Raw genomic sequence first — 13,789 nt, 5'->3', positions numbered from 1 at the left:
TGTCTGCATTGATCTATTTGCAAAGCCAGAAAAATTCTCTTAAACTGAATGATTATTGAAAAATGAATAAGGACGAGAAGAATGTATAAATTACTTTTGGTTTTCCCCTGTTAGAAAGAACCTAAGACTATGCTCTTTGAAGCTTCAGTCTTTCTTCATGATTATACATTATTTTGACTTGGTGATGCTGGTCACCTTTATTTATATAATCTTCCAGAAAATGTAAGTTTAAAAAAAAATGTCTGAAGACCTAAAATACCTTCCTGGTTAGGCTGAGTAGATAAAGTCAGTAAAACAAGAGTCCTAGTTACTATACTCAGCTTGGATTCATACACACTTTAAATTATGTAATTCCATTCATTTCAGTTCATCTATCCCTCCTTACAGACAGCCTGAACCTGACTTTCTTATGCTATAGCAAATTTAAGAACAGTGGAAGAACAGCAAAGTAGAAATCAGAGAAACACTGGGGCTAAAAATCACACTGTAGCATGTTTCTGTAAACAAAGAATGCATAATTTGGGAATTATACAATGACTAAGAAGTACTGTCTGTCCACAGAGTCTGTTAAGAAAGGGGTAGGTATCTAAAATTCCTTAGTATGTAGGGATAGATGGGCAAGATGTTAATTATTGTTGGAAACAGGTTCAAGAAATAGCAACTCCCCTTGGTTTTGCTGTGAATTGATACGGCTGACAAAGAATGACTCAGCTCATCTGCACATGAGAGTTGTACACATTCTCAGAACCCACAGACATGCAACATGGAATAAAGAAACTGCTCCTGAAACAACCGCTACCAAGAGACGCAGGAATATATCCAGAGCCTGATATTTTTATTACTTAATGTTAACCCCTTGTAGGGTAATGCTTTGCAAACAGAAACATGCAAAAACATTTATTTGAAAGCAAAAGAAGCTAAAAGGTAGAATTTAAATAAGAATACCCGCATCATCAAGAGTCCATTCAAATAATAACATGGATATGAAACATCTGGTACATTTTCCTGCTTGTATAAAAGTATCAGCCAGAGGCAATAAAGCATGCCTCAGACAGATGTATCTAAGAAATCTAGCAGAAGTTTCCAAGTGGTTCTTTGTCTCTTTTCTCATTCTGTTTTATTATGACTCATAAAGCAGAAAGACATTTTTCTTCTGTAGACAGGGGTGTTCATCTGATAGGCTATAGGGAATTAACATTCAATGGGAAAAGCTCCATCTCGTCAAAAAGTGTCTCTCTGAGACCAGCAATGTTATTCATGGAGAGAGGAGCGACTTCAGCTGTAGTGAATGTGATAGCCATCTAAAACTAGTTTTAACAGACTGAGGTGTAAGAGTTTGAGAACCCTTATTTTCAAAGCCTGCAACGGATACTGTTACTGTTCAGACTGGAAAGACCCATACACAACCTGATCTAGGAAAGGTGAGGGGGGAATCAAAATGTAAGAATGCCAGCGACACGTTAATTCTCAAACTGTGAGTTTTGGAAACTCAGTTACGTAGCATTCCCATCACTATCATGTTCAAATGAAAAGATTCTTTCTACTTTTGCATCACTAGCCTACCTTTAAAAATCTTTCCCTGAGGACATAACTGTCTTTGCTTGGAAATGCCACTTGTGGCATCAGTTTTAGGAATCTGAAGCGATCTTCTTTTTCAGGCACAGAGTCCTACAATTGTGTATCATTTAAACAGTTGGCTCTTCAGCTGTAACATGGGCTTTGTCAGAACATGTCAATAGAAATCCTCACTATAGAAATCTCTTCCAATTTCCTTTTCTGTTTGTTTTCAAGACCTAAAGAGAACGTCTGAAAGATTGAATAAAATGCCCCCACCAACATAGAAGAACTTCTCCATGAATAATGGAGACCTCCTCATATTACTTAATCTCAAGAACTGTCTACATTCCCATTCTGTCTTCATGGTGTAAAAATTTCTGTTTAAGTGATGAAATAATCCTGGTTTCTCTCTTGTGATATAAAGCTTTGGGGGTCTGAGTCTTGACAAAGATCCGATGTAACTTTACCACAGTGTTGGCATTTAGACTACCAGCTGGTGAAATAAAAGCATTAATATTACTGAAGTTAACTCTAAAAATAGCTAAATAAAACAGTTCTACAAGTATACCCCAGAGAACAGGATTAATTTTAAAACTCAGTGAAGCTATTTCTTGTCTCATTCCAAATTATTCCTGTCATAGCATATCAGCTGAGGCACAGACACAGGCCCAGGCCTGCAGTCCTAGTTCCTGAAGTCCTAGTTCCTGAAGTCCCTAAATTATAATCAAAATTTCACCTCAGTAAAACAACTTCCTTTCACACAAAGTTTACAAAGTGCAGCAATGTGAACCAATACATAATGGATTGTTATCTGCCTCACTTTGTGGAGATTCTGAGAAGTATCTAAAAGAGCTCTGAATGTAAAAACGTGGTGTGTCAGCACTAAGAATGATTATTCTGAAGAGTCTTAAAGTACTCACATTTTTGGGACAGGTAATGGTACATGCTACTATCCTGATATTCACAAAACTGAAATGTCTACTGCTGCTTTTAGGGGAAGAGTAGCTGGACCAGTACTAACTGCTGCTTCTTCTCTCTGTCAGCAACAAATGAAGTAGAGTCAAAGTGCAGGGCTGTGGAAGCATCTCGCCATGACATGCGAAGGGCTCCCTATGCCCATGGCAAAGTAGTCCTCAAAACATCAGAAAGAGGTTGCAAGAAAATCCACTAGATGCTTGTTTCAGTCACTAGCATGTGACAGTCATATTACAGGGCACCATCATGTGAAAGAGTTCTCAGACTTGCCATAAATGAACAGTTTGGCCTACTCCTTGAGGAGTTTGTACCTTTGATATATTCTAACACAAAACATTGCATTTTCCCATCTACATCCTCATGCAGTTTCCACTGGATGCATCCCAGGTCCTGACATAAACTAGCGCAATACTATTATCTGTTCCCAAACCAGGATACGTAAAGGATACGAACATAAATTAGTAATACTGAGCCAGCATGAGTATAAAAGCTCCTTAAAAGTACAAAATGTTGTTATAAACACTTGGAGCTTTCTAAGGAAGGTGATATAAAGGAGAATTATTATACTTACACATTAATTATGTGCCATCTCAAAATGAACTGTGCAGCTGTTAAAGTTATTTATTAAATGCCAGTGCTCATCTAAACAAAAACAAAACAACTCAGTCTCCTGCTGGGCAACATGTTATTCCTGTATGGGATTTGCCATGTAGAAAGAATGAAACATTGTAAATGTTTAGCTGGATATTCCTATGTAGATCTTTTCTAGGAGAGCATGATAAGGTTTTCCCAGGGCAAGAGAACAATTTTTAGAAGTTATGAAAACCCACAATTCTTTCAATTGTGTTTACTATTAAAAAAGGCATCTACACAGCTACCTAGTTTCTCCTTATTATGTCATGCACAAAGATGCTCTGAAACATAAATATAATTGATATCTCCAGAGGAGAATTAAGCAATGCATAAGGAAGAGCTACCACTGATCTCACACATCGCAGCTCTCACATAGACTTCCAGAAGTCCATTTAATGTCAAAGGGCTCATTAAATACACTACAGCTAATACTTTATACTCTCTGATTATTTCAACCAGTATTTGACTTCACGGATTCAAAGTATAGATTCAAGATTAGCGTAACCTGAACTAAATCTGTTCTACTGTTGATGGGAGAGTGATGTTCCAGCTGTGACTTCTCTGTTCATGCTTCGGCTTACAGTAGCACGAGAACTCATGCAGTTGCACATTTTGTTGGAAGCAAGTACCTGAAAAATTTCTTAGGATTAGCATCTGTTCCCTAATCAGACTGAGACTGCATGGCTGCAATAGCATTAGTGCAGGCACACAAAATTTATCAGTAACACGCAGTTATGTAAGGAAGGAGAGAAGAGCTACTCTTTCTGATATAGGAAGAGCTTCATTCAGCTTAACTTGACTGCAAAACTATACACCAGGAAACCTTAGCTTCATGAATACTATAAGCCAGTCAAATGTAAGTCTCAAAGCCATTTCACCCACTCCCAAGCACTGTTCCCAATTCTCTTGTGCTGACACAGGGCTTTTTTTCAGTTGCACAAGGTCCTGGATCACACAATTGATCTGTTTTAAAACTAACCATTATTTTCACGGTTTGCCTCAGACAAATTCCCCAATGCGCTGTGCAGGCACAAGGGCAAACGTAGCACAAACACCAGAATGGGGAGAGGACTGGCACTGCCATCTTCCTGCACTGATTGTAGCCAGAGAAAGAAAACTGAAGATTTTTCTCCCCCCCTTTTTTTTTTTTTGAGGTTTCTCAGAGCACTACATGAACTCTGCTCTGTACACTTAGAGCTGATTCCTCAGCTGTAGTTTCAACTCAGCAAATATGATCAACCAAAGTATTTGCATAAATCTAAATTTTAATAAGAAGGATGTGACTTGGCATCATTTCAGAAGACTACAGGTACACCTTTCACTTTAAGATGAAAGAATCAATTTCATATATATTAATTTATTTGTGTAACTGAATCAAGGTCAGGCAACTCATCCATCCAATTAAGTGAATCAGGAATGAAACTTGTATAAAATTTGTCATTTACAAAATAAAAGACAGGGAAAAAAAACAAGACTGAAGAAATACTTTTTATGTTAGTATTTACAGCTTGCCAGTATAGTTGGAAGAATTATCTTCCAATGTCCTTAGCATGACAGCTGGATCTTTCAGTATACAATGTACGCATCAGGACCATAAATTCAGAAGCTGTATAATTGGAAGAGAGAAGCCAGTTCTCAGGATTATGTAACACAAAAAAATTGACACAATGTTTATATTAGAAAATCAGTTCCTAAAGTTACATTTAAATGAAGGGTTCTATTTAAATTCAAAGGTGCATTGCCTGCACCTACAACCTCCAAAACTAACATGATGAAGACTAAAAACTAGAAAGAAAATTTTAAAAATCTTTTTAATAGTAGTGGTTTTGACACTCGCAATTAACAACATATACTGTATAAAAAGTTGTTTAGAATCTGAGAATACTCTAGCTAATCACAGATGACTACAATAAAGTATAACTTTTTTTTTTTAAAGACACACCAAGTTTATAGGCATTGAATTCTTTCTAATCTAGATAAAGTATCTATTGTGTCTTCAAAATGTTTTGGAGGGGGATTGTGTTGTTTTCTAAACTGAGAGATAGGATCACACCAAAAACAAATTACAGTATGTTCCTAAAAGGGTGAATAATTCAATCTTCCACCTTGATAACTCATTATTACCCTGTTATTTTGAGTATGACAGAAATGTCAAGGCCTGGAAGCTTTAACATAAAGCAGGCAGAAATAAACAAAAAGTAGCTGAATACAAAATAATACAATACACACAACAATGTAAAACCCCTAGGAAATCTATCAGAAAAGTCCTCAGAAAACAAACCATGCTACGGCGTGCATGGCAGTAAGCATCCCTGTACCCAAACCAGATTCAAACCAGGCAAAGAATACATATTTTGCTATTGGCTGTATGCCAATATGTAAGACAAATAAGTAATAACATCAATCAAACATCAGCCAACACAAAAACTAAGATTACAGGCAAAAGTTCATAGCAGGCATAAAAATTACTGTCCCTGAGCTGCTTATTGCCACTGTCCTGGTAGAGGTCATGATGCCCTGAAGCAGAATGCAAACCATTCAGTCGGTTCGGTGCAAAGTCTGGCACCTCGTCTTAACCTGCTGATGGTTTTATGATAAGCCATCAATCTTGAAAACAACATGGTTGAGATGTACATAACTATTTTGCTCTCCTTGTTCTTCTGTTGGTCCAGCAATATCCAAAATACAGTCAGAATACAACTCTTCAGTGATTCCAGTTAGATGTTCCAGAAACCCCCAAAGCACTCAGGCTGAAGCTCTAAAACAGATCCTAGACACTCAGATGCCTCTCCCTCTTTAGGTACCACAATCCATTTGATTTCCGTGGCAAATTCATAAACATCCCTGACAAACTGGTCTAAGGAAGCCCAGTTCCTCAACCAGAATCAAGGTTAATTGAGACTACAACAAATGACAGTCCAATTTGCTACCGCATTCTTATTAAATTAGAACTTGCTAAGTCTAATTGCAGAATGTTACCTAATTAAAACTGAGTACTCTGGGCAACAGTGATCTAAAGCTGAAGTTCACCCATGCTTATGTCATATTAAAGTGACTCTGGCCACCAGGAGAGCTACTGAGTCCTTTTCTTTTGCTTGCATGACTGTTTCTGTATCAAGGAGTTGATTTAGCTGAAAACTAATCTGACTAAAAATGATTAGCTATAGCTAGATCATTTTGTCAGTCTACATCATTACATAGCTATCTGAAGAATAGTACTGGCAGAAAAGGGGAGACTGAAAGCAAAGTCATCCCCTAAAAATATCAAATATATATATAAAAACTTGTTGGGATTGGCAAAATGACAATTAGCACTTTAGAATGTAAAACCAAACCATGATAAGTAACAATAGAAAACCAATTAAAATGAAGCCACATTCCTGTGGGAGTGAGGTTTGAAACAGGATTAATATGTCAATGTACTTACCATGTGCTAAGAACATTGGTAGACACAGATTTATGTCATACTTAGGAGAAGATAATGAACAGAAATTTACAAAATCTATGACAATACATCATGGCTAGATAGAGACAGACAAGATATTGTGGAAATACAAAATAATCATTAGATGGATACAAATACATACCAGATGAGCAAAACAAATAACTAGAATATCAAGAAGTAAAAGAGCATGTCAGAAACTCCATAGTATTACTGGCAAATTAGAAGTAATACAAGAGGTGAAAAGAGAAGAATGAACTGATGAAACTGATCAGAGTTGGGAAATTAATACCTCCTCATATACACAGTATACCAAGAATCAGTCACAGGAAAAAAGAAAAAAAAAGCCACAAACCAAACGAAACAAAACCCACTATTCAGGCACCAAAAACCTCAGACAGTAAAAGGCTGTACTATTCTCTCCAACTATGATGTCAATGTACCTGTTTTCAGACTACAATAGTAAAAGACTTCAGAAGCAGAAATCTAGAAAAAGCAAGTATCTACTAAAGGTACGACTCTGCATATAAGCAGACCAGAGTATCCAAGTTCAAGGGTGGGGAGGAGAGAAGTTGGGACAGTTTTTGTAGGGAAAGGAGCATGCGAAAAGAGAAGTAAGTGATTGGGCTTTTTCGTTCAGAATGAAAGCCATTAAAATGTGAGGACTCTTGCACTTTCATAGGAAATAATTAGTAAACATTAGCTTTGTTGTATCATACAAAGGTTTCACTCAGTATTAGTCAGCTCCATTGTACTGTACAAGCAACACCAAAGATACCCTCCTCAGTAAATTAAAAATCTCCAACTTGCAGATTAGGGTTGCATAAGTAAGTGACAATATAAAAGACAATGTGACACAACATTAAGTATTTTGATACTATTTGTAGAATTTAAAGTAAGATATTTGCTTTCTATTATTGTTCTTGCGTATTTTTTAATGTATATGGAGATAGCCTCATCCTTTCCAAATGGAGCACAACACAGACATCATTAACAATTCATTTCAATCTCACCAAAGCAATTTTTATAGGGGGATTTTCAGAAAACGCAGTGTTGTTTTGGATAACATCAAGGAGAGTCCCACATAAGGGACAACCTGAAGGACAGTAAATAATGCATCCATGTGAGAAAATGAGGCATGAAAAGACCAGACTGACATTATTGTCAAACAGGAACAGGGAGGGTTATTGTATTATAATAGATTAAAAAACTCCAGACAAGCCAAAACTACATTCCTTTGTACATTATATAAAGGATACTACCTGTGTTACAGGCAGCTTTTCAACTCTGATTGCTTATACTCCACTCAGTACAGGGAAGATAATATACTACTGAACAGCCAAAAGCTTCCACCGGATTATTGTATTAACATACCTGGACAATCACAGCAAGTGACTGCCTTACAAGAAGTTTATCAAGCAGAGTTGAAGCTACCTTTCAGCAATGAGGACAATGCAGAGGCAAAAATGAAAACTTCATCACAAGGAAAAGAATATTATGTCCCCAGAACAGCTGCTCAAGTAGAGAGAAAGCAGATGAAGATGTCGGGAGAAGTTCAAGGCCAGGTTGAAAAGCAATTATTAAGATGAAAGATACGAAGTGGAACCTTTTACCCTTTAACAAGGCAATGATCCAGTAAAGACATATTGCTGGAAACCTGATCTTTAATTTGGAAAAGAGCAAAGAAATTTGCTGCCACACAGGGAAAGGGGGAAAAAAATTCAACTATGCTGATTGCTGTGAGGTAAAACCAAAAATTTATATGCATCCTTTGCAATGATACACACCACATGCAAAGTGTTTCCTCTGAATTTCCCTAGAGTCAACAGACTGCTTTGATTACAGGAACTATTACCAAAGCAAGTTTTAATATCCACTATTTATTAAAGTTCAGCATTAAAAAAAAAAAATAAACAAAACTCAGTATCAAAAGTAGTATCAGTGGACAAAAATACTTGCCTAAAAATAATGGCATGCACCCCAAAAAGAGAAACATTGAGGACAGGCATAGACTAGAAGAGCATTTAAAATAGCAGAATAAGCAAACTGAGAGGGAGCTGCAGCTGGTTCTCCAATTACTAGGTATTGTTTAAAAATGCATATTCAAATCAAAAATCCCTCAGAACATTTGTACTCTCAAAGATGACTTACACAGTAGTTGAAAGATCAGTATCTCAAACTATCAAAATTTAAGTTATTCAAGTAGCTGCAAATAAACAAAGAACAAGAAGGAGGTAAAACGAAAAACCAGAACACTGGGAAGTATTAATATAGTATCTTCTACAGTATTTCCCAAGGACTATAAAACTAATCTCTTAAATTTTCTCTTCTGAAAGCCCAGACATATAGAGTATGCTCAAACAGCCCTGTTACCAGTCTGTGGTAACTGCTCATGCCTTAGGGTGAATATGAAGTCACTGGATGATTGGTGTTATTAATGTTAACACTCAGGGAATCTTGCAAAATCAACTGCAGGCTAAAAGAAGATGAAGTACAACTCAGTGTTGGTGAGGGCCATATTAGAAACTCAGAAAAGAAATGTTTATACATGTACATAGGCATGCCATTCTATGCATCTTTTTGAAAAATTACAGTACCTATTTTTATCTTGCCTATATGTTTAATGCAGCAGAAAGTAAAAAAACTACTACTGAAAGACAGAAAATAAAGAGTAAAGCACCAAAAAAAAAGCTGTATGTAAGCATGATGGTGAGCAATGTTTCACAGTAATATTTTAGGAAATACCTGAGGAGATAAACAGCCCTTTCAATATCACTGAGCTCTTCATCAACTGTCAATCTTTCTATTTCTTCTGGTGTCTGTCAAGCGTGAAATAGAGATTATGAGTTTACAATGCCTTACTATTTCATCATTTTAATCTTCTTAAAACAACCCCTTCCTCCCCACATATCCAGGGATAGTTCCATAAGTAATTTGAATTTAATCCCTGAAATCTCTAGCCAACATTTCAAATTCAATCAAATAAATCTTTCACCAGGAAAAGACAGAATGTAATAGAAGTACAGTTCCATGTCAGCCACCATCACTATTAATCACTTAAAGTATAAACAAGTCACATAGGAATTAATCTAACGAACTAAGTTAGTCTATTTTTTTCCAGCTTAATATTCTTATACTGAAAATATTAAGCCTCTGCTGTATAGAATTCGAGACTGCTTATTCCAAAATGACCAAAAACCATTTTTAGTATCCTGGTGCTGTGAAAAATAAACTGCCTATTCAGTTAGCTGTGCATAAATAAAACAGACACAATTTCAAATGGATTTTAAAGCATCATTCTATTTTGAAGTGTATACCTTCAGGCTCCTGCGTACTGGCCTCTCTATAATAGTTAGTTCCTGCAGGTCTTCTATGTATCCAAATAAATTGCTCTGACTAAAATCCATTTTGGAGAAGATGATTATTGGATGCATGTAACACCTAAAGCCTTTGGCAACCGCTGCTCTCCCCGACTCTCACATCGCGCTGAAGGAGGCAGGACCGACACGGCGCAACACCCCCTCCGAGCGCGCCAGCCGCCTGCCTCCTGCCGCCGGGAGGCCGCCAGGAACCCGCCGCCGGCCTCGCCTCGGCGCACACACTGCGGCACCGGCCGCCCGCCGCCGCTCGCCCCCGCCGAGCCTCCTGCCGGGAAACTTTCTCCGCTTGCCCCGGGAGGGCAGGGAGCGGGGCCGGCGCCCGCAGCCCCCGGCAGCCCCGTGCGGCCGCGGGTACCTCGACGGGGCGTGGGGAGTTTCGAGCCAAGTTTCCCCCCGCCCCCGAGGGGGGGCGCGGGCAGGGGACGGCGGCACCCCTCCGCGCAGCGCCCCGGCCGCGCGGCTCGCTCCTCACCGACGGCGCAGAGCGGAGCGGAGCAGCCCCCCCGCCGCGGTGCCCGGCTGCCGCCTCTGCCCTCCCACCCCGGGAGGAGGGACGGACGGTCGCTGCGGTGCGGTGACGCTCCCCGCCCCCGTCCCGCTCCCGCGGCGCAGCTCCCCCCCCCGCCCCAGTCGCCCTGCCGGCGCGAGCGCCTCGGCACCGGCCCGGCCCGGGGCTGCCCCGCGGCCCGCACGGCGCCGGCCCCCGCGGTGGGGCCGCCCCAGCACTGCCGAGCCGGTCGCCGGGGCAACGCGGCGCTACAGCGGCCTCCGCGGGGCAAAACAGCTCCCGAGCGCGGCAACCGCCGAACGCGCGTGGGGCGCCGCCGCCCCCTCCGCCCCTGCCCGCCGCCTCCCGCCGGCGGGCCCGACCCCCACAGCCCAGCCTGCCCCGCCGGCGGGCCCGACCCCCACAGCCCAGCCTGCCCCGCCGGGCCCCCCTGGCCTGCTGCGGCCGCCCGCGGGGCTCCTCTGCCGCAGCAGTGGCCGCCATGGGCTTGCCCTCCCACAGCTACAGCCTCCCTGAAGCTCCCGTTCCACTGCTGCGGCCTCCCCGGGGGGGCTCCTCGTCAGTGCTCCCTCTCCCTCAGCTCGGGTAGGGTCCCTTTCCACCTGTGCCAGGACACCTCGCCAGCGTCCTGGCCCGCTCCCACAGCTACTGCAAAGAAGAATTACACAGAAAAAGGCTATAAACATGCTGATTTTAATGAAAAGTCCAAAGCAGGTTCCTCCCCCAATGAATGCTTTTATATTATTCTAAAAAGACCCAAGAAAAACCCTTGACGTCCTCGGCAATGAACTGTGACTCTACACCAAAGGCATCACGTCAGCGCTTTGTAACTTCTCATTCCTCACCTTTACAGCCCTTTCCCTGACCCTGGCAACACACCGCTCATACTTGCAGCAGGGCAGACATGGATATTCTTCCTGATGCAATTAGGCCTTGGATGCTGTAGGATTTATTGTTCTGGCTCACAAATACAGAGTACATTGGGGGTACAAGGGAGAGTTTATTTCAAAATAAAGGTATGCCATTTTTACCCCGGACTAGTGGACACATATGCATGGAAAATTATATATTTCTTAAAGATTTAGAAAGACAGCTTCATTTGGGGCATGTTAGTGATGCAAAATGCATGCAGGACAAGAATCAACACACATAGTTGCACTTACCATTTACTGAACAAAGTCATTCTGCGGGCCTCAAAACAGTGGCCTTTGCAATGATTATATGGAACACAACTAAACAATCACACACCAGGAGTTAGAAACACCCCGTAAATATTTTACAAGGGCTTATCTGAGTGGGTGCAACATTTCCCTATTAGTGTGAAATGCCCACATGACCCAGTAAGTTTTGTTGATAAAGTATAAAAATTCCAGAAATTGTAAGGATTAGGTAATACTATGTACTATATTGCCCAGAATTTGATTAACTTTTATTTTATGATTGGTAAGTACCTCAGCTTTTATTTAGCAAAAAATAAACGTGGTCCTCCGTGTACCAGTTAGGCCAAATCCTGTGCTCAGTTAAACCAGTAAAACAGTAATAAATTAAAGCATCTCCATTAATTTCAAATGTACAACAGAATTACTAGCAGAAAAATCTAATCCAAAGTACATATAGATAATTAAACTGTTATATAACAGAAAACTAAAACCAATTGGAGTTTTCAAGGCATAATGACAAATTAAAATGAGAAACACCATTTTGAACATCTCCTTTGTATTATCCTTTTAACCGGGGAACATCATCAGACAGCAAATGTAATAGCTGTAACTGAACCTAAGTCAGCTCAGAGTAGTTCATTAACTAGCACCACACGGAAAAACAGAAGTTTTATAAAATGTTCCCAAATTGAGAATCCTGACATGCAGGTTTCTGCCAAGGATAAGTATTAGGAAAATGTATTGAAATCCCAATCTCAATTAGTTAGGAAAATCCTTTTGCAAGTTCTTTCAAAGACAATTTGTGGTTATTTCACCTTGCAAATAGTTCTCATGAATCTCATACAGATTTTATGAGACCAAAGACATTTTCTCTTGTGTGCCTTGAACTAGGAATTCATTGCAGTTTTCAAATCAGGTGTTTCATAACTCGGTTTTAAAGACTGAAGAACGTGGAATTTAGATATACAATTAGGCTGACTTATCATATCATGTTTTACATATATTTTGTAAGCCACTAAAGAAGAGGGGGCTTTATAAACATGTAAACAGCTCCCTAATGCCTTTAAAAATCTGTCCTTGTAACAGTCCAGGAAACACTGTGCAGGCATGACTCCCATTAATTTTAACATCAGTAGATATGTCAAGGAGATCCACAAATATCCTGGAAATGTGAAGAGCAGAATTAAAACAAGATTTTTCTTCTGCAAAATGAATACTGGACCAGAATAAAGATCACTTAAGGAATTAGCTTGCTCAGATTCAACATAAACATATCTCCTTTAGACCCACACATTTCTCAGACAGGAAAAAAAAAAGCTTGCATATTTTGTTCCACAACCACATATATAAAAATTAATCCCCTCTGAATGTAAATCTGCAGGCATATTCACCCCAACTGGTCTGTCATTCTCATCTGCGATGAAAGTCACGCATGACTTCCCTTCCACTGCTGCTGCTTTCAGCTCCTCCCTTTTCCACTACTCTCTTCTCACAAATAAAGCTCTACTTTCAGATTCGTTCTAACCTTGTCACAGCTATTGTAATAGAATGAAGAGCTATTTCGTACTGCTTTTGTGAAATCCAGAGTGAATTGGAGCCTCCATTTTAACACAGGAGCTGTGGAAGCTTGCAAAGCCAAAACAGGGCTGATTTTAAATAGTCCTTCATTGATGGAGACAACTACAGAGCACCTGGGAAAATGGCACTCATACCTACTGGAAGAAGAGAAATAAGTGTTATTCATGCCTTCTAAAGCAATAAACTCTAAACGCAATACAGACAAAGATCAAAAAAAGACAAAATAGATGGGAGGACTTTGTACCTGAAGGACTCTTGGGTGAAGGGATTTGTCATGTCGCACAGTCGTCCTTTGCTACCCAGCAGTTAGGTGTCTGCCTTCTGGAAATTACTCTGAAAAGGTTGCAATTCTTACTTCACTTATTACACATTCCCAAAGAACTAACCTGTGAATCAAATTATTCACAGAGAAGCTGAAAATTTAGGAAGTCTCAGCATGTATTGCAATACCTGCATCACCTGGAATATGAAGGAACTGGTTTGGGGGATACAGGACATGCCAAGAAATGCTTTCAGGCAAAATGTGTGCACTCCAGATTAAAAGCCAGAATTTCTT

General features: G+C 40.0%; 1 protein-coding gene across 3 annotated transcripts in view; it reads right to left on the bottom strand.

The window, feature by feature from the left end:
- PPP4R4 (protein phosphatase 4 regulatory subunit 4) overlaps positions 1-10,507 on the bottom strand; it is a 71,948-nt gene extending 61,441 nt beyond the window's left edge. For 2 of the 3 annotated variants that reach the window (XM_074868678.1, XM_074868679.1), the window contains exons 1-2: positions 9,925-10,507; positions 9,353-9,426 (exon numbers count right to left, since the gene is read on the bottom strand). In XM_074868678.1, coding sequence (XP_074724779.1) covers positions 9,353-9,426; positions 9,925-10,041 — 191 coding nt within the window. In that variant the 5' untranslated portion in view covers positions 10,042-10,507. Of the gene's footprint in view, positions 1-9,352; positions 9,427-9,924 lie in introns of those variants that run through there. The other variant, XM_074868681.1, reaches the window with a different exon arrangement.
- Positions 10,508-13,789: the final 3,282 nt, after the last annotated feature.

Source organism: Strix uralensis, chromosome 4 (assembly GCF_047716275.1).
Source record: "Strix uralensis isolate ZFMK-TIS-50842 chromosome 4, bStrUra1, whole genome shotgun sequence".
NCBI classification, from domain to species: domain Eukaryota; kingdom Metazoa; phylum Chordata; class Aves; order Strigiformes; family Strigidae; genus Strix; species Strix uralensis.
The sequence above is the reverse complement of the archived record's forward strand: the minus strand, read 5'-3'. Positions and strand labels throughout refer to the sequence as shown.